Genomic DNA, 22,314 nt, shown 5'->3' on the forward strand with positions numbered 1-22,314 from the left:
GCTTAGCAAAGGTTATTGTATAAATGAGGATGGAGCAGACTGGTTTCATTTCTGAAAATCTGCTTATGTTTAAGGTGCGGCTCTTTGCGGTTAACCAAGTAAGACATGCGACCCCTGGTCTATGACTGTTTGGCCATCCTAGTTTTAACACGGCAGCAGAATCGGAACAGCATTCCAACGTTACAACGTGGATTCCTTATCGTCGTGGAGTGACTTGGCATAATATCGAGTCGACGTAATATCATCGCTCGGTTGGGCACAAGTGAAAATTGCGAAACAGACGCTACCAGTGTTGCAAACGAGTCATTCGGAAATGACTCAAGTCTTAGTCAATTCTATAAAAAAACAAGTCCAAGTCAAGTTGGTTTCAAAGTTTACAAGTCAAGTACTAATCGAGTGGTTATGAGAGCAAGTTAACTCCAAGTTATGTCAGTGACGTAAAAGTTGAACGTTAAGCTCAAAGTGCTCAACTATAGTCCGATTAGAAGTGAAATAAATTTAAATGAAAAACATTTAATACCAAAATATTCGACCATGATGTTTGACAAATAGTTCAAGTAAAGTCATTCGAAAACAGTGACTTAAGTCAATAATTAAAAACATTACAAAACTGGCACTACTTAAATATTGAGTGCGCTTAACTCAAGTCACTAACCGAAATCATTACAACACTGCCGCCCTATCTGATGCGCAAAATAAGTTAATTCTATCGAATATTCTAGATTTTTTTTCCTATGCGATACATTTGTTGCATTCTGATTGATCAGGTTTTCATTTCAGCTATTTTATTGAAAGCATCCTCTAAAATGAACTCATAAGATACAAATGTGTTAATTTTGTTAACAGTGCAAAAAACTACGAATGTAACATGCGATTAAAAAAACAATTCGCAAATTGCAAATACAACCTTGCTACAACAAAATTAAAAACTTTGATTGCTAAACTAGAGGATTAGGTAAACCATAAATACTTCGTCAAAGCTGTCGTGTTGATCAGTGCGACAACGTTTCAAACGAACATATCGCAAAAGAACTGGTCATGAACTGAAACGATTCGATCGATAAAAGCAGGACAGTTGCATAAGTGTGGAAAACAATTATAAGAGCAATTCATTCTAGGCATACTAAAAGACTGAACAATACCCAGCAAAAGTAGAAATAATCTTCTTTGTTGATGACCAGTTGTAGCAGTTGAAAAACATTGTTTTACTAAAAACTATTACATTTCAAACGTTTAATGTGCATGTTTTAACTTTAATCTCACTACCCCTGAATTTATTACTGTGATCGTGTTTAAAAGCTTTCTGTAAAGATTCCCTCTAAAAAAACGGTAAAAAGCCTCTTTAAACGTATTTTAAGAAGGGATTTTTCGTCTCTAAATAAGGGAAGAAGCCGCAGTCACAACAGCGCCCACTAGCGCGACGAAGGCAGATGTTTTCAATCCGCTTGCGGCGCTGGTGGTTGATACAGTAGTTGTGGTGACAGCGGCGGTGTTGGTGTCCTGGGTGGCATTTGAGGTGGTAACCGCGGAAGTAGTGACGTCAGTGGCACAGTTGGTGGGCGGGGGCACGTATTCTTGCGTCACTGTGGTGTAATTGAAGGTCGTGCCCTGAAAAACAACGTTAGGGTTGACTTAAAGAAGTAAAACGAAGGTGGAATTGTTTAAACGAATTCTGCTTCGTCTTTTTTTTAACAAAAAAGAGATTTTAAGTGAAGTTAGAAAAGTGAATTGAAGTGCACTTAGAGGAGTGATAGTAAGTGCACTTAACTGAGAGTCGTACTCACCACTTCGCCATCGATCAAACATCGCTGTCCAGCTTCCTGTTGTCGTAAAACTACGCTGAACTCATCCGCAACCGTCTCATTCCACGCAACCTTCACATGACATCAAAAGTCATCTTAACTTCATACTGACAGTGACGTTAAAGGTTATCGTAATTTCGTAGTTTTTGTCGGCACAAACTTATCGTTACGTTATAGTTACTGTTACGTCATGTTTTTCGCGACGTCAAAGTTCCCAAACGTGGCGATAAATATAATTCGAAAAAAAAACAAAGACATATTTTTTTTTAACATTTTTTAATTTTATTTGTTTCAAAACACTTAAATTAATTCGAAAACACTTGGAAAATCAAAGGCTTTATGGCAACCCTTTAAGTAGGCGAGCTGCAGCCGAAAGATTTACCTCGTTCATGACTTGAGCGATGCTTTTGCCAGCCAAGCTCGCTGGGAAGGTTACATTTGCATCGTACAAAGTCGTGTAGGGATCGACAGCTGTTGGAAAGCTGAAAATCGAAAGAAACAAATGTATTTTGTTAGCACCTTTCAACAACGCAGTGTTTCCCTGCATTGGTTTCATATGGTTGGATTTGGTGAGATTAATTCTTAGCAAGATTTCTGCACTGACTCATGATAATTTTTATGATTTTATCGCTTACAAATGTTAAGTTATGAGGATTGAATCGCCAAAATATTCGCTGTTGTCTTTACGCATTTGGGTCGCGCCACAAAAACGTTTAACAGGGGTATGTTTGGGACAGTTGGACTAGTTTTAGAGGATACACTAAAAGGCAACTGGAAATTTAGGTTATAATTCTTAAAAAGAAATATAGGAAAAAAGAGTGATGAGCGAACTATACCAAAATTCAATTGAATATTCTATCGAATTCGCTTTTAAATACTCCCCTCGCAAATAAATCACAATAAATATATTGTTGCTGCCAGGCATTATATTAATTATAAAGAGGGTTCTTCCGACAATTATTTATTTTGGGCCGATGTTTCGATAACCTATCCAGGTAATCTTCATCAGGGCATATAAACTTGTAACCTTGCAGAAAGGTATATATACAGTGAAGAAAACGACGAAAATAACAAGGTCTTTATAATTAAATCACAATAGTTTCAAAATATCTTTCTTTTCAAGTTTTAAGCCAAATTAAGAAGCTTAGTTTGATCTTCGTCGATTAATTTCCTTTTTAAAAAAATCTAAACGCAAAAGCGCTGCATTGGTTAGCAAATCATTGCTGCAATGATTTAAAATTGCGTATTTCTGATTATCTGCACCGATACCACCCTAGTATCGGACAAGAACCGATATGAAAATATCGGACAAACATAATAAATCAAAGTACTCAAGCCCGATGATTCCGAAGTAATCCCTCCAGATTAAATAGGCGTCACTCGGGTGGGACGAGCAGTCGGTCAGAGGTATCTTCGGGTAGTAATACAAGAACGTCATGCACATTTCTTCAACAGTTCCCAATCCACCCTACAACCAACATATTCCAATTGAAGCATCGCTTAAAATCTTCAAAAGGGGATTTGAATTGAAATTATGGAGCATAATGGTTGGAGGTTGTAGTTTAAGACGTAATAAGAATATCAAAGCCCATACAGAAGTAGGTAGCATTTTGAACGTTTCGAATAACTCTTTATTCAAAACGTCCAAAATGATACCTACTTCTGTATGGGCTTTGATATTCTTATTACGTTTTAATTGAAATTATTCTAAAACGTCGCTTAAAATATCAAATAGCTAGTTTTGGTTTCGTACCGACTTTACCAAAAGTAATAACGACAAAGGTGAAACTGCACAAGGTCAAACATCGACTCACAAAGGTCATAGCGTCTCTTCCCATGCTGTTGTAGGTACATATGACCCGCAAGGTGTCACCAGGGAGCACTGCTCTTTCTTGGGGCAGCCATCTTGTTTCTTGGTAATTGAAATCGTAGCTAAAATCCTCGGATATTGGCTGGAGTTCCACTCCGTCTCTAAATGGCGTTTCAAAATAAATTTTAACGACAAAATAGGCCAGAAAAATGGAAAAATATGGTGGCACGATTTAAATAAGACCTATTTGATAGGGTTTCTAAATATTTAGGTTTAAATTGAATAGAATGGAAAGAAGAAATCAAAATAAAAAGAAAAAACACCTGATTTGCTCAACTTGTATTGCCGTGCCCAGCAAGTGACTGTGAAGCACAGAAGCGAAAATGTTGATGCTTGAAACGTTTCCTCCATCAAGGCCCTGAAATTGATAAAGCAAGGTTTTTAATAAACTTTTTCATAAAGAGTTGTAACTTTGTTTAATTTTTTTGCTTGCTGACACATCCCTAATATCGGGTATCGCTACAAGAATAAAGCATAGCCCTTCCGTAGGCATAACTTACTTGTTGAAGACACATAGGTGAACATTCTCCGATCGACTCGAATGTTTCCGCCTTGGGTGGAATGTAGTGGAGGATTGGTGAAACGGTGTGACCCACTATCATGACCCCGGCGTCATTGGCGCGAAGCTGGGGCGTGTAGGTCATACGGAGGCCCGAACTGTCCACAATAGCTGAAGACACAATTAAGCGTTAATCGACAGTGTTGTGATGACTTAAGTCAAGGACTTGAAGTAAGTGCATTTAAGTCACTGTTTTTAAATGACTTGACTTGACTTAAGTCTTTTAAACAATTGACTTTACTTGGTAGTCATTGAGTCAAATGACCTAACATTTTGTCATAAAATAGAGTTATTTATCACGTTAAACGATTAGACTGCCACATATTGTTTTATTTGAATTTTTATTTGCTGATTGCCTTTTAACGACCGATTTTGTCAATTTTAAAGGTTTCTTGCTTTATTTGATATTAGTGATTTAATTTGGAAAAGACTGGCTCTAGAAATGACTTGACTATTACTTAACTTAGACAACTGAACTGGGCTTGTTATTTTTTCATTAGACTCGACTTGGAGTTAAGTTATTTCACAAATGACCTAACTTGGACTTCATTTTCATGCAATAAGTTGTTCATTTCATGTAATAAGTTGTCTAGAAATTTAATTTAAAAAAAATTCTGAAACAGAGAAATTAATTCGGTTTTAAATAAACACCGATATCACCCTAGTATCGGACAAGTACCGATACTTTTACTTGGTATCGTTTATTGTTTTCAATCCGATATAAATTTCTCAGTCGAAAGAAAAAATTCAAATTTAAACTAAAACTCTTTGGTTGAAACAATATGTAATGAGAGTTAAAAATAGACTGCGCTGAAATGCACAAATATTTATTATTTCCATTATCAATTGAATAAATTGCGATTTGAATTGATTGGTAATAATTAAAGGTTCCGGTTTAAATTTCTAGTTAAAATTCTGTTTTTTTAAATTAATTTATTCTAATTCTCGTATAACTTTAAAAAATAAGTCTTGTTGTCCAAGTCCGGGTGACACATTTCAATAATGACGTCACAATCGTTATTGGACTTACTTCCGGACGAGGTCGGGTTGTCGTAGTGAGTTTCCATCAAGAGATATTTCGGGGAGTCGACTTCTCCGATTGGAAAACCGGCGTGGTGGGGAAAGTTGAAGTCCTGGTGCGCCAACAAGAGGTTTAGAACACGCAATATGACGTCACATTACACAATTTAGAAAGAATAACAATAACAACCTGGATTATATTGTCATAATGCAAAAAAAAATAAAAAAATAAGTTTAGAACACTTCCACTCGAACAGTGGCAACAATAGGTTTAGAATGCGCAATGTGACGTAACAATATTCGTAGTTTGAGAAAAACAAGCGGTTTAGAAGACGCATTATATTTGTTAAAAAAGGGAGTTGAGAAGGGACTTATGACGTCACACTATTTACATTCTAAGAAAAGAAGAAGTTTAAAACTGATATGAGTCAATTTTGGCTTTATTGTGGACTGTACTTTTTTCGGACGAATGTGTAGTTTCAATTTCGGTCTTGTCTAGGGAAACTATAAAAATAAACGAGGACCAACGAGGTCAAAATTACATGACGTCATAACAGGGGATATCCCTACAACTTACAGTTCCACCGATGGCCCAGGCTGCTAGCAAGGCGGAACAGTTGGCGTGCTCAGGGGGCATGTTGGGGGTGTAACACTTGGCGTCCACTCCGAGGTTTTCCGTGCTCTACAAAGAAAAAAATAGTTGTTTAAAACATGTATAACTATACATGCAATGGCTGGAGGTTGTAGTTACATGTAGAATGAATTTCAAAGCCCATACATAAGTAGGCGACATTTCGTAAACGTTTAAAATAACTTTTATTTTTAACAATTTTTCATTTTTAATAATGTTTGTGTATTGGCGTTTTAATTAATAACCCTGATGAGGTCAGTCGGTATATTTTGTTGAAACGCCGCTTTATAATTTCGTCCACCTTCCCATAAAAGCAATTTTTGTAGTGATGTTAATAATGATTGTAGTGATGTTAATAACTTACCTCAAAGCCGAAGCAAGCATAGAGTAGAATGTGGTGAACATTGGCCTCGTTTCCAGCTTGAACGATTGGAGCGATCTAAAGAAAAAATACCTTGCAAAAAATTTGTGAAATAGCAGTCCATAGAGAAAAGTCTGTCTAATTACGGTTTAAGCACAAGACTGGTTATCTATAATTAAAACCGGGTAGATAAAATCTAAGGTAAGCCGAATATTCTACCATGGCCAGATAGTCTTGGTACTTCACATGCGGCTAAAATAACCTAATTTAATGTAAAAATGTTGCCAGAGTTATATTTTAACCTAGTGTTTCTCAACCCGTGTGTCGCGACTGAAATTTGTGCCGCAGTTTTATTCAGTTGGGTCGCACATTGTAGTAGTTCACATAGGTTGTATTTATTATTGAGATTGGTTGTGGACAAGATTCCCCAAAATTAGCAATTTTGTTCAAACCGAAAGAGATAATAACTAGATTTATAACACATAAGCAATAGAATTAGCCGTATTTTACTGCTGTTGAATTGTTAAACTAGTTGCACTGGTTTGGGTATGCCACAAACAGCCACATCTTACCGTGACAATATGTTGCTTTGTGGTAATATTTTCTGGCACTTGCAGCAGTCTGCAGTTGTAGTAGGTACTTTCAGCAGGAACGTTGAAATTATCAGCGAGCACATCGAAAGAAGAATGTTGAGTTTCGCCGGCCGGATAGATGGCACCGGTGTTACCGTAGGCGAGAATCAAAATACTCTTTGTACCTGAAGCAGAGAAACAGTGTGGTAATGACGTAGGTCAATGACTTGCACTTGAGACTTTTTTTTCAAATTTTGACTCGATTTTAGTTTTTAAATTAGGTTTGATAAAAACAGCAGATTTTTTAAGTGTTCTTGCTAATGACGCCATAATTGATTGAAAACATTCCAAACATTCCATGACGAAGCTTTAAAGTCAAACAGCTAACCTCTATTAGTGGTTCCGTGGTAGTTGATGTCTGAGTCCTCGTTTGTACCAAAAGCATAGATCACCCGCATCGTGCTGTCCTGTAACAAACAACCATTGTTACGTCACACTACTGCAATATGACGTTGGCTTGCCGAGGTTGCTATCATTGCTCCAACATAAAGCTGGTACGATCGAATTTAAAAGATATAATTTGAGTTAGCAAAGATGGTTTGTGTCATTATAAGCATGTTGTATACGTTTACAGAAAAATGGCGTTTCCACTATAAAACTAGGACCCACAACCTTTGTGACAAAATATGTGCATTTGTGACGTTATACTCCCAATTGTTACAAGTATTTAGTAATTGTAAAACATTGAGAAACTATCTGTTTATAAATGGAATGGTTATGATATGGCTAATTAAAATTTGCATCATATCTACACCGTGTTGGACGTCATAGTCACACTATTACGTAATGCTCACAAAAGTTGTGACGTCATACCCACAGTAGTTGCGATCTCTTAGTCACTTTAGTTGTGCTACAATACCTAATGTGATTATTACGTCATACTCACGGTAATTGTGATGTCATCGGAATCGCAAGCGACGATGGTTCTTCGAAACTTTATCCGGGTCCACCCGTCTTGTTCCAGACCACCAAGGTTTTCAACATTCTGTTCGGCATCACTTGTCGGGAAACTGTTGCCACTAGAGGGCCCACGTCGGTCCTGTTGAGGGGGGGCAAGACGTAATTATTAGGGGGGTGCGAGCTTTAAGTTCTGAATTTCTTGCAATTCATAAAGTTAAGTGGGCTGGCTATTAGCCCAACCTGTCGCTTCTTGATAGGTGTTACTTTAATAATAATAGGAAAATAATAAAATATTAGGGGGCTACCCGACCTCTTAATAACGGAACTTTGGTTGTCCAGTATTCCCCTTATCTTAATAATGTTATGTTGCAAAGGCGGTTCACGCATTTCAGCTTTCCTGGGTTGGAATATTTATATTATACCGTAGTTCATTTATAAGTTAAGTCAACTTTGCATTTATATTTATTGCTGATTGCTGTATTTGTTTATTTCTATTTCTCAAAATTAGTGTTTAACGGCACTATATCATTTTAATTACAGTACAATTTGCAGTAGAATAAATTTGACAAAGCGGCTATACTTACTGTTACGCTGGTCATTCCGTTGGCCACAGAACCAGTGTAGATATCAGCATTCGTCATTCCGCCTCCTGGGGAAATCCCTATTCCAACCCAGCCGGTCGTCTTGCCTTGCATCTGTGACGTAACAAGTGATGGTTAAAACTTTAGTTAATATCAGTGCTGTGATGACTTAAGTCAGTGATTCACGACTTTTCATGGCTTACGGGACCCCTCAAAAATAATAAATAGATTTTCGGCAACGGACTGGAATTTTCGTTGAGTATTTACTGAAATGTCACCATATAAATGGAACTGAGACAACGAAATCAACTTAAGTAAGAAAACGTCATTTGATATATTAGTCTCTAATCGTACACAAAAAGTTGTATCAAGAAGATTACTAATTAAGCAATAAACAGATTCTTAAATTCTCAAATACCTATGGCACCCTTCAGCATAAAAAATAGCACATTAAGGCGCCGGAGCACCCTGGTTGGGAAACCCTGACTTAAGTCGTTTTTTTTTCATACCTGACTTGCACATTTAGACAAGTTACTTAACTTGGATGAAGGTTTGCAAATCGAATTACCTGACTTGAACTTAAGTCATTTAGACAAGTTACGTAGCTTGGACTTAGGTCGTTTCAACAAGTAACTTAACTTGGACTTAAGCAATTTAGACAAGTTATTTAATTTGGATTAGGTCTATTGGAAACGTGTTGATCTTTTTGTTTCAGTTAAATTTTTTAACCTATAGGTCGCGAACCAAACTTAGATGGCCATTTTTTTTCCAAACATTTAAAACAATTGCAGAAACAATACAAAGACATACAACGTAAAAATTATTATTTTTTTTGGCATTTTTTTACAGGCAAGGTAATAAATTAAACTCGTGTCAAAATCTTATGTTTTGTTGGCTTTTAGCTTACAAAAGTTTAGTAAAGAGAATTATATCGCCAAAGCTTCGCTGCTACAATTAGGCTTTGTACTTGGATCGCCCCTAAAAAAGTTGACAAACACTAGCCGTGTGTACACTAAGTCTATTATCAACGTATAATACTATTTATTTAATAGGGAATGTGCCGAGAATATTTTTAGATTTTCTTGGTATGCAGCAATTCACAAAAGTTAAAAAAAACGCTGGAAACCATCTACTATTTAGCTTCGTCATCGCAAATATGCCAAGTCATCGCAAATATTTAACCTCTGAAATAAGCGCCTCAGCGATTCCCAGCTGAATGGTCATCCCTACACCGACATTTAAAACTCGACGAAGATTTGCAAATATTAGTCCAAGGAAGGTCTGGCGGTGTTTGTGATGTCATCAATCATCCGTTTGTTCCGCAATAAAGAAAGGACGAGTTTTGCAAGAAGGCTATTGCATGTTCCATCTGACAATGGGGCATTCTGACGCAATCGCCACAAACAAAGGAGCAAAAGTTGGGTTGCTATGGCAACTGGTGCCCGCCGTTGCGCGGCAAAAAATCCGTCTATTGTGACGTCACTAAGCAATCTGTCAGGTAACCGCGCCTAGTAAACGATTGTTTAGTTAAAGCTCCTTTGTGGTCGATAAAGTATTCCTTGAAACCAAAAGTTGGAGAAATTTTAATCCGTCTTCTTAAATGATGTCTTCTTTATATAATTTTTTTACAATTCTTCTTGATTTTTTTAATATAAAATATTTTGAGGGCTATGCGTCTACAAACTCGCGAACTAAACTTTTATCATTCAAGGGTAAAATAAAAAAATGATTTTCATGATCCTATTTAAAAGTAATCGTTTCGTTTAACGCTTAAAATTACTTTTCTATTTCGAGTTTGGCATAAATACTAAGAATAGTAAACGTTAGATTTGGTCGCAAATCTTTCACAATAAAAAAGACGCATGAAAAAACAAGGATTCGTAAATCAGCAATTGGAAGGAAACTGAGGTTAATAAATTATATACCATTAATAGGCGTCCTTTTCTCATTATTCGGATTATTATATTTTCAGTTTAACTAAATATTGGTACGACATTTTGCATTGTGTGCCTTGTTAAAGCCTGGCATAAAACTTCACATAAAACGCTTTAATTTTATCAATGAACGACAATTTTGAAGATGCCGTCTAAAAAATTGATACGAATTAGACTAAAATGAAAAATTTTAAAGCCTTAAAAACCCTAAACACGGTAAAAGTAAATAATAATTTTACATCAAATATGTAACGCCCAAAGGCCTTAAAAGTGACAAAATAGATTAAGAATTTCAGTATCAAGCTAAAAAAACGTTTCCGAAACATAAAGTTTAAACTTGTGCATTGATATAATTAATACTTTATTTATAATTCGCTGTAAGTTAGGTTCTCTACGCACGGATCCGTCATGTAGCTTAACAATGAATCTCAAACCCAAATAGGTATTTACCTTTATAAAGACGTTTTGATACCCACTTGTATCTATATCAGTTAATGTTAAACCACAACGTTTTTAATAAGATAATGTCGATTTACTCGACCTTTTTGGATTTGCAGTGATTTATTAACCAAGTATTACAAACCTCAAAAGTGATGTAAGTATCATTGAAGCTCCACCAAAGTCTGACGTCACCGTTTGCGTCGAGCACGGCATTGTGGGTAAATTCTTCGCTGGGTGGCAGCTGACCTAAACACGTGACCACAAGACAACAAACAACTAAAAAGCGCAACATCTTTAAAGGTCTTCCTGAAAATAAAACAAAGAGTTCTGGATCGTCATTCGTTCATTAACCTTTAAGCAGTGTTTCTTTCATTGGCGATTTTAATACTATATAAGCGTAAGTATAACATTGAAGCTGTGGCGACCCGAATTCTCTTGTTTAGTTTATCTGATCTGTCATTCTCTTAACCTCCTATACTAAGGCTTCCGGTGAGTAATTCATCCGGCCCGCCGCCTATTTGACAAACAAGACACGAGTCCATTTTACATACATTTTGACTCTATTAACTACGTGAGTGCGAAAAATGTTCTGATCTTTCTACATCCTGTTTGTTTATATTTTGACGCTGTCTTTCGAACAGCGCTTCTTTACCGTTGCAGTGACTTTAAGTGACTTTACCACAGTATTTCACCACCTTTTTCCGAGCCGACCCAAATGCGATAAGCGTAGGTATAACTGCGAAGGTTTGGCGAACCGAATTATTTTCACTGAGCTTTTTGTAAGCGCATTTTATTCAAAATCTAACAAATATTCATTTCCCAAAATAAGTGTTTCTCAAGCTTTTTTCGCAGCTACTTAGCTTGAAGCATAACTGCGAAGTTTTAGCGACCCAATTCTATTCACGTTTTAAATGTAAACAAAGCATATGACAAATAGCATAGCCTGCATCCGCTCCTTATCAATATACAGCAAATAAAAAAGCACAAAAAAAAGGATCAATATCAAAGCCTATGGTAGTATATGTTGCATAACGTTTTAAATAATTCTTTATTCATTTTCAATATGGGTCAAAATATGCTAGGCCCCTACATACTTATTCTACGTTTTACTATCAGGATTAAATGTTACTTTAATTTATTTTAGTAAAGTTAAATTTTACTAATTTCCAAATTTCCGAATTTTGAAATTGTTTCAGTTTGTAAACCGACGTTTCAGCAGCCGACCTAGTCAGGGTTAATAATAGTTAAACTGATTTAGAAGCGATATATTAATTAACACCTTTCGTACTATTTATGCCAGTGCTTCTTCAACTGGGAGTCGTTTTAAGTTTTGAAGGGCGCCGCACAAAGATTCCATTTCCTATCTAAACCTAACCGCGGTAAAAAAAATCTCACAGACCTTACAAAATGATTTTCTGATACAACCAAATTACCAAGTAGATAATTTAAAAAAAAAACTATTAAAATTTCTATCACTGTTAAGCCGCAAGTCCAATAACCATTTTGTCCAAAGCGGCAAGTAAAAAAAAACTTTGACAACCACTTATTTACACCAATTGAACCTAAATTTTACCTAATTAAAATGCTTTAGGGGATAATTAACTGGGCGGTCAAATAAAGAGAAAAAAGTAAAACTTACAAATAAAGAACGACAGTGTTTTGCAAAGCAAACCTACTAGAATATACACGAAAGGCGATTTCGAAAGTCCTTTAAGCTTAAACACACAGATTGGTTAACATTTATGTGTTTTAAAACGAAATTATTGATATGAAAACACACATCAGTCTGTTAACGAGCCAACAAAACGTTTCGTCCTAATACATGAAAGTAGAACCGCGCAATAAACCGCAGTCAACCACTTGCTGAACAACTTCGACTATAAGATTTTAAAACCGTAAACGGTCTGACCTGTGTACACAAAGCAAACCGTCAGGTACAGATTACGGCCTCTCTATATTTTATAAATGAACCAACTTAAAAAACAACTTAATATTGCAGACAGAGTTTCAAAATATCACTGAGCAATTTTCACAAACAAAAACAAAATAATTCCGCACATTTTTTTACGAATTATGTTTTTTCTTAACAACTACAACATCCAGCCATCTCCATTTGTCCGGAAAACTTCCTCAAAGTGCCCAACAACTTATCCCACCCTTCCTTAATAAAGTACCTGGGTCTTGTGACACATCGATCAACCAGAGAAGAAATGCCCCATTGTTACGTAATAGCACGCGTCGCTGCGAACGAGACTCACTAGCAAGACAAAAAATCACGTGAGTGAGATGTTTTACGAGTAATCAAAAATTTCCATTACGAAACTCGATATTGTTGCGTCACAATGGTTTTAACAATCACACGAGATTTAAATTGATTCAAATAATGCAATTCTCTGTAACAAAAAACACAACAAAGATTGCAAGCCGTTGTAGAAAATATCGTGCTTATCAATTCAGGGTTATAGTGGTTATATAATAACTGCGGGATTTAGATGTTATCCGCTAATTATGACGTATATGTTTCCTACAATTCGGCAGCATTATTGCCTGCGGCGTTTTATAGCCATCACTTTAACTGTTTTAAAATTGGGTTGCTTTGACCGACCAACCGTAGAAAAACGTATAAGGTAAAAAGCTGTCATTTAAATAAAAATTGGGCAACAAAAGGCCATTACCTTATACCCTTTTTTTTGTTTTTACAATTTAGCTAAACTCCTGTTTTTATGATTTTTACAATAGCTTAAAATTTACAATTGCTTTGCCGTTTGGTAGGTAAAGAGGAATTATTCAGACTTGGTAGCCTAATGGCATTAATTACAAGAGACATTGTTCATACACTTTGTTGTTTCGATTTTTAGTCATCTATAAAACTTCATTTTATTTAGCGGTTTGTATAGAGCAGTGATTCCCCAACTGTGTGCCGCAAAACATTTTGTAATTTCGGAAAATACAGTATTTGTATTACCATAGGCCTATATACGCAAACATTTTAGACTTAAATACGCACTACCCATTACAAATTAATCATATTAAAACATTTACATATAGTTTGTCTTGTGTTAAGGGCGCATGTAAAATGACTATATTGTTGTTCTGTTAAAAGTGTGCCCCGAAATATTTAAAATATTTTTAGTGTGCCGTGAGCCAAAAAATTTTGGGAACCACTGGTATAGAGGCATGAAATGCAACTTGGCCAAATCTACAATTTATTTTTTGCTACAAAAATTTTCAGAGATGACGTCATTCAGTTACGTCATTTTTAACGTCATGATACGTAACCTTGTACATTCAATAAACGTAGACAAAGCGTTTGAGCGAAGTTTGTAAAAATTGCCATAATTTGGTTGAAATCGATTAAATGTTTAATCGACGCTTTGGGCTCTCAAACCTTTTTTCGCACTTTATTTTATTTGGTTTTAATGTGATTTGTGCAAGTAAGTTTAGAAACCAGTTTGCGCAAACGGTAAATGCAATTTTTGTCAGAAATTGCATTTCCAGGAAAACAACCCTTATAACTATACCTTTAAATCAGGGGTGGGCAACCTTTATAACACAAGGGCCAGTTAGGAAATTTAATGCTTACAGGAGGGCCGCACATCAAATAAACACTAATTCATATTTCAGCTTTTACTAGAAAAACTATGAGCTACTAGGCTGCATCTACGGCAGTTTTGTCAGTGCTGTCTACTTGTGGATTCGAAAAATAACTTTTCCTACAATTCCAATGAAGAGGTGAAGGGCCGCACAAATAATGGAAACGGGCCGCACGTTGCCCACCCCTGCTTGAAATTGAAAACACACATTCTATGAAAAGCCGGACTCGCCCTTAATAAAATCCTTGGGTCCCGTGATGCATCAATAATCAACCAACCGAAGAAGGGCCATTGTTACGTAATAGCGCATGTCGCGATTTGAACTTAAACAGCCAAACCCAAAATCACGTCAATGAGGCAAAGTATTCTATTTCAAAACTCGATGCCTATTGCGTCACAGTGCGAATAATAAGTAATCTTGTTTATTCGATTTAAATAATGCAATTTATCTTTAACAAGCCGTATACAAAAAGCAGCCCTGGTAAATTGTATATGCCTCAACCAGTTATAACGTATTTTTTATGCTAACCTTTATTATTTAAGGCATATGTTTCTAACGCAGTGCTCCGCAACCGGTGTGCTACACTAGTGTGCCGCGAGACCATGCCAGGTGTGCCGCAACGTTCTTGGAGCTGTCAGGAGTATGAATATACAGCAAATATATTCTAAAGCAAAATAACTAATCTACAGTGCTATATGGTATTAAGGCATACGACACAATATAACCAAATACGCAGTAATTTCAGCGACAGAATAAGTACTTTTTATTTCTTTTTATTCCGACGTTAATATTGTTCTAATTTCGGTCTTATGACTAAAGTCCCTTTGAAATATTTTAGAAAGACGGTAAAACTGCAAAATCAGAATATAAATAATTGTAAAACGCTCCTCTCTGAACCTGTGTAGCTCAGTTGGTAGAGCGACGGTTCAGGCATGCGCGAAAGTCGTGAGTCCGAATCTCACTGCAGACTAGTTGCTGTTCCGGCCTGCCTTGCTTTGTATTAATTATTTTTTAAGGGCGTTGCACAATGATTTCGTTTCGGATCTAAACCGCGGTAATAAGATCCGAACTGACATATTACCACCTTGTGCATTATGATTTGCTGATACAACCAAATAAATAAATAAATAACAACAGTAAAAAAAGTCCACCAATTTTTTTTCAAACGCGCCGCCAGCAAAAAACTTTGAGAAGTACCACTTTACACCAATAAAAACTAAATTTTACCTTATTAGAAATCTTTAATTAATAATTACTGCAAGTAAAAGCTAAATCCGCAATAGTCTGTTGAATACGTGCGTTTATAAACTTCCCCTTAATATCGTAATATAAAGGCACGTATGTGCGCCAATCACATGTTAGGGGGAGCTTTGCTCCAATATTTAACTTTTTTAATGATTTTTTTGGTCCATTGCGTTTGTTTGTTGTTAACTCTGCTTTCATGCTGTCGTAGGCTTTATAACAAAATGCAGATGTGTCGATAGTTACTGAAGAAAAGGCCTTCATGATTCTGTGATTTGGGCTGTGTTTAGTCAGAACAGTATGATATGGTTGATGGAGATCTAAATTGTGTACATGGGTTGGTCTTCGCTGTAGTAACGTAATCTAATTTTCCACCTTTCTCTTCTGTCTTGCCTTTAACTTTAACAGCCGAGTCTTGTCGAGTTGCAAGGTGCGGACCTTTTGAGTTCTAATAAAGCGGTAAATTAAGTATTGTTCTGTCGATGTTAGTAACCTTTTGATGGTAATTAGATATAAGTTGTCTTAGGGACCTAAAAACAGTCGCAATAGACGTCAGGCATTGCCCCAACCCACTACACCACTCCCTCCAAGATGGATAACTTTAACAACAAAACTGGGAAAAGATTTTTCGCTTGCGCAAACCTGTCGTTTATATATTATAGCCTGTCGTTTATCTCGATTAAGAGTCCACTGTTGTATTTTCATGTTATCTGATCAATATGTAATCGAAAAATACCTGAACGCTTTTAGTATGATAATTATTTTATTTTATAGCTAAGGGGGCGCAAGGTACTGGGCAATTAACCAAGCGGAGCGCAGTTGAAAAAAGGTTAAGAGTTGCACTGCACTAGAATATACACGTAGGGCGATTTCGAAATTGCTTTAGGCTTAAACACACAGATTGGGTAACATTTATGTGTTTTAAAACAAAAGCAAACAGTTTATCTGGCACTGCATTCAACAAAGGCAATTTTTTCATTTTTGCGCTGAACGCATGTATTGCTGTGAGCTTTAGCCATGTAATCACCACGTTTCCTAAAATCAAACGAAATTATTGATATGAAAACACACATCAATCTGTTAACGAGCCAACAAAACGTTTCGTCCTAATACATGAAAGTAGAACCGCGCAATAAACCGCAGTCAACCACTTGCTGAACAACTTCGACGAGATTTTAAAACCGCAAACGGTCTGACCTGCGTACACAAACCAAACAGTCAGGTACGAATCACGGCCTCTCTGTATTTTTAAATGAAGTAACCTCATTTCTTTTTTATGTAACTTCATAAATAATGGATTTCACAAAAGGGCAAGCAATAAATCCCCAATCGTTATGCTTTCAGTAAACGCTGTAAAAACAGCTTGTATCTCGTAATAACGTTAAACAAGATAATAATAAAAATTAACGACAATTTAAGAATATTGCTTAAAGAATTTCACTAGGTAATGTAGCATAACTGTCTTGTAATGTATAGAAATAAATCTGTTGTCTTTTTAAACTAATATGTAGTTCGAGCAGTGCTTATGAATCATTCGAGCGGCAACCAAATTCCTATAACGTAAACATAACGTGACGCCTTTGCGACAGAAACTATTGGTAAGCCTAAGCCCAACATGAACAAAAGTACATAAAATAAACAGATATGGTGAAGTTATAAATCTTTTCTTTGTAATCTATCTACAATTTCGTAAAAAGCTTGCTGAAGGCCAAATTTAATAAATCTAACGTTATAAATACCAACGTTTCTAAACCTGTTTTCGTTGTGACTCAAATATTAAGCGTAAGCATAAAACAGAAGCTTTGGCGACTCAATTCTATTCACAAGTATTTGGCCTTTTACCAGTTTTGTGTATAACCAATTAAATAGGTGAGTAACGTACTATAAGCAAACCAGTAACCCCCATAACATTGCAAATACAGTAATATACAAAGTAACATTGATTTAACACATCTTTAATTTTACGAACAATGAAAACGTTATTATTTTTTTTCCCAAATTTAACAATCCTTCCAGTCAACTGGCCTTGTTTTTAGGACACCGGTTATAACAGATTCAAACAAATAAGCAACATACTAAATGTAACCAACTTAATATTGCAGACAGAGTTTCAAAATATCACTGCGCAATTTTCACAAACAAAAACAAAAAATAATTCCGCACATTTTTTACGAATTATGTTTTTTCTTAACAACTACAACATCCAGCCATCTTCATTTGTCCGGGAAACTTCCTCAAAATGCCCAACAACTTATCCCACCCTTCCTTAATAAAGTACCGGAGTCGTGATCGATCAACCAGAGAATAAATGTCCAATTGTTACGTAATAGCACGCGTCGCTGCAAACGAGACTCAATCGCAAGACAAAAAATCACGTGATTGAGATGTTTTATGAGTAAGCAAAAATTTCCATTACGCAACTCGATATTATTGCGTCTCGATGGTCATAACAATCACACGAGTTTTTTATTGGTTCAATTAATGCAATTTTCTGTAACAAAAAAACAAACAAAGATTGCAAGCCGTCGTACTTTAATATTTATAAACACATAACAAGCACTTCAGCTAAAAGCTTTTTATGATATTTGTGATAGCTTAAAAATTACACCGTTAGGTTAAACGTTAAAGCCTAGTTAGGTAAAGGGGAATTATTCAGACTTAGTAGCCTAATCGCATCAATTACAAGCGACATTGTTCATACACTTTGTTGTTTCGATTACTTATTCACCTACAAAACTTAATTTTATTTAGCGGTTTGTCTAGACTCTAGAGGCATAAAATGCAACTTGGCTAAATCTCCAATTTATTTTTTGCGACAAAAAGTTTCAGAGATGACGTAATTTAATGATGTAATTATGAACATCATGATACGCATCCTTGTATATTCAATAGACCAGTGCTTTTCAACCTTACAAAGAACCGTTCGCACTTTGTTATTTCTGAAAGTTTTCATCCGCACAAAACCAGCACAGTAAGTTTGCTTTGGTTTTCTTTATTTGTGAATTAACAATGAAAGGGTTTATGTAAACCGTGAGGATTAACCAGTATAAAATAGATAGCTAAGCTGCAATGAACCACCGGGAGGCGTAGACAAAGCGTTTGAGCGAAGCTCGTAAAAATTGCCATAATTTGGTTTAAATCGACTCGATGTTTAATTGACGCTTTAGGTCCTCAAACCTTTTTTACACCTTATTTTATTTGCTTTGAATGTGCTTTGTGCAAGTAAGTTTAGAAACCAGTTTGCCCTAACGGCCAAAACACAGTGCGTTTCTCCTATTAACCTTTCAAGTTATAGAGGTGTTACTTGCGATACAAAGTCGTAATTGCAAAGACGTTAAAGAACCGCACAAAGCGTTAAAGTTGCTAAACCCGATAAACCTTGGCAAATTTGCATTTCCAGACAAACAACCCTCATAGGTCTACCTTCAAACCTAAACAAACATTCTTGAATACAGCATTGACCTGCCCTTAATAAAACCCTTGGGTCTCGTGATACATCAATCAACATAAGAAGGGCCATTGTTACGTAACATCACATGTCGCGGTTTGAACCTAAACAATCAAACCCCAAAATCACGTGAATGAGGTTTTGGGAATCGAGGCAAAATATTCCGTTTCAAAACTCGATTGCTATTGCGTCACAGTGCGAATAATAAGTAAACTTGTTGTTTATTCGATTTAAATAATGCAATTTATCTTTAACAAGCTGTTATACAAAAAGCAGTCCAGCTAAATTGTATATGCCACAACCAGTTGTAACGTATTTTTGATGCTAACCTTTATTATTTAAGTATATGTTTCTAACGATTTGACATCAATATTGCCTAAAGCGTTTTGACAAGCAGTTTAACTTTTCATCTTGATTTTTTTTGTTCTCTATAGGCAAAAAAAAAGTTTAGGTTTAAATATAGGTTCAAATATAACATTTATTAACACATAAATTTTAATCAATGCCAACATTTTTACTATAGAAGTTTCAAAAGCATTGTATGTTGTATAATATGTTAAAAGTAAGTTAAATCAGCGTCCATTTTTTTGTGAGATAAACGCCATGGACCCAGTTAAACCAAACACACATTTCAGTCAAGCGTACAAAGGTTTGAGGAGGTTGTTTTTGGAAAGATGTATTGACTCAATGACTTGGGAAAAGCAAAGGGTAACATGATACAGTGCTTCCCAACCGGCGTGCCATTTCTAATGCTTAAGGGTGTCAACAAATATTTAGGAATCTTTAGATATCTGATTATTTTGTTCTATTGGTAAGCCTATTGATACAACTCTATGTATATTATAAGTTGCACCATAAAATCTCTCAATGGTTACAAAGGCAAAGCTTAAAAATCCTGTTTTTTAAGGTGTTTAAGGGTCAAAATTTCTCCAGCGGTTTCTGAAAACAAATAGTTTGTGCAACAGTGAATCAGCAGTGGTAATTAGATCAGGGGCTTTTCTCATATGGTGAATGTAAGTATCGGCGATCACTAGCCGAAAATAAAATTTGGTCTTGATTTATTTTACTTATTGATTATTATTAAACAAAGTAGAAATATTTTTATTAAACTTAAAACAAAATGTACGACAACTTTGGCATGACGGGTTTTATTAAAATGTTCTAAAGCTAAGATATACTAGTGACATAATTGAGAAATAATTGCATGTAGTTGAAATGAGCGAAATTTTTTTTTTTGGGGGGGGCAAGTTTGAACCCGCCCCTGTCAGTAGGTTACAAATTTCAGCATTGAAACAACGTACTTGCTCCACGGGTAAGGAGAAAATGAATGTGGCGCTGTTAGCACGTGATGCCGGCTTGATGATGTTAGCACTGCGGTTGTGGGTTAATGACCGGCATTGTTGTAATATAAGTTTGAAATAACGTGAGTCCCGGTAAAGTCATTTCAAAAATATAACTCATTTTTTAATATATAAGTTAAGTTATAATTAAAGTCACGTCCTTGTCATAAAACGTAACTTTAAACTATTAAAACTGGTTAACTCACCCGACTATGCGCCATTGTAGTCGACGTTTATACAACATCTTAAGTAAAAAAATAACAGACACGCATCAAATAATAGAGAAATTGTGCAAACGTTAAGACAAAAAGTGCTGCGGTTGGTTAAAAATGACAAAATAAAAAAATGTTTGACTGGAACTAAGATTTAACTTTCTATTTACTTAAAACATTTGACTTGAACTTTCACTTAAAGGTGTCTTGTTTACAACACTTAGCCTACCTTTGTACAGACAAAATATACATATTGCCTGGGTTGCCATTCTGTTCTTAAATATTTACTCGAATTTTTAGTCAACTTTGTATTTTATGATCAGCAAAATGTTCTTGGGCTCTTAAACCTTTTTTACACCTTATTTTATTTTGTTTAAAGTGGCTTGTGCAAGTAAGTTTAGAAACCAGTTTGCGCAAACGGCCAAAACACAGTGCGTTTCTCCTATTAACCTTTCAAGTTATAGAGGTGTTACTTGCGATACAAAGTCGTAATTGCAAAGACGTTAAAGCCGCATGCGGCCCGCGACAATTTTTTGTGCGGCCCGCGAAAGCCTGAAGCAATAATATAAAAAATAATTGAAAAATTGCTTAAATAGTTAAATTACATACATTGCAGCCCGCCCGGCTTCGCGGTCAAGTAAAACCATTGTCAATTTCTGGCCTCAATGTCGTAGTTGCCGCACGATACATGTGGGCACTAGGCTTTAGGTTGCTAAACACTCTATTACGTCACAACGGAAATTTCTGAGTTCGGCCTGTCGCATCACAAGGGTTATCTTAAAGCAATTTGTTAATTTATGAGTAATATACAGTTCTTAGTTAAATTATTTGTGCGTGTGCTCAGTGGCGTAGCCAGCCGAAAATATTTTGGGGGCCAAAAAGTTTAAACTTTTTTGTTTAGCTTTTAAAAAGTTTAAAATTTTTTGTTTAGCTTTTACCATTGTATTAACTGCCGTAACGAATCGAAATAACAAGGTTACTGAGTGTTAACACAATACTTAAAAACTACATTAATAAGTACAGCAAACGTAATATTAACTAGATTGTTTGTGACGTAACAGTACATGACAATTAAAGAAGTGGCATGCCTGTGATCGACTGTTGTGGACTTGTGGTACTTAATGCTACAAAATAAAATATTAAATAATATATAAATGTTGGGGTGGCCATGGCCCCTGTGAGCGAACATGTGGCTTGTATTCAAATAAATAAATGAAACAAACTTTGTTATCTTTTATGTAATATCTAAAATCTACGTTTTTTTCGTCACTTTAAAATAATAAAAAGCTCGTGTTTTTACTATGTTAGATTTCATGTTTTGGCTTATGATCTCAATTATACCATGGTGCGGCCCGCGAACAAATTCTGATTCTGAATGCGGCTCTCGAGCCAAAAAGTTTGCCCGCCCCTGAACTAGATAAACCCTGGCAGAAACTGTATTTCCTGAAAAAACAACCCTGATAAATTTAGCTTTAAATTTAAAACAAACATTCTTGGAAAAGTATTGCCTCGCCCTCAATATAACCCTTGGCTCCCGTTATACATCAATAAACCCAAGATGGGTCATTGTTACGTAATAGCACGTGTCACGGTTGGCGAACCCAACAGCCGAAATCGTGTGCATGAGGTTTTGGAAATGGAAGCAAAATATTCGGTTTCAAAGCTCGGTGTCTATTGCGTCACAGTGCGTTAAACGATCAAACGTATTGTTTCTTCGATTTAAATAATGGAATTTATCTTCAACTAT

The 22,314-nt window shown here is 35.8% G+C and overlaps 1 protein-coding gene across 1 annotated transcript; it reads right to left on the reverse strand.

Moving 5' to 3' along the window:
• Positions 1–1,141: 1,141 nt before the first annotated feature.
• Positions 1,142–14,455, reverse strand: LOC146141472 (DBH-like monooxygenase protein 1 homolog). The gene is made up of 15 exons (XM_083390136.1): positions 10,874–14,455; positions 8,360–8,470; positions 7,762–7,914; positions 7,204–7,282; positions 6,816–7,000; positions 6,247–6,321; positions 5,829–5,933; positions 5,262–5,364; positions 4,173–4,342; positions 3,936–4,030; positions 3,617–3,773; positions 3,134–3,270; positions 2,185–2,284; positions 1,785–1,874; positions 1,142–1,608 (listed from the first exon to the last, which is right to left on the reverse strand). Exons 1-15 carry the CDS (start codon positions 11,021–11,023, stop codon positions 1,375–1,377), a joined length of 1,944 nt encoding a protein of 647 aa, XP_083246262.1. The 5' UTR covers positions 11,024–14,455; the 3' UTR covers positions 1,142–1,374.
• Between the last annotated feature and the right edge of the window lie 7,859 nt (positions 14,456–22,314).

The sequence above is a fragment of the Ascidiella aspersa genome, chromosome 5 (genome assembly GCF_963924565.1).
Source record: "Ascidiella aspersa chromosome 5, kaAscAspe10.2, whole genome shotgun sequence".
NCBI lineage: Eukaryota > Metazoa > Chordata > Ascidiacea > Phlebobranchia > Ascidiidae > Ascidiella > Ascidiella aspersa.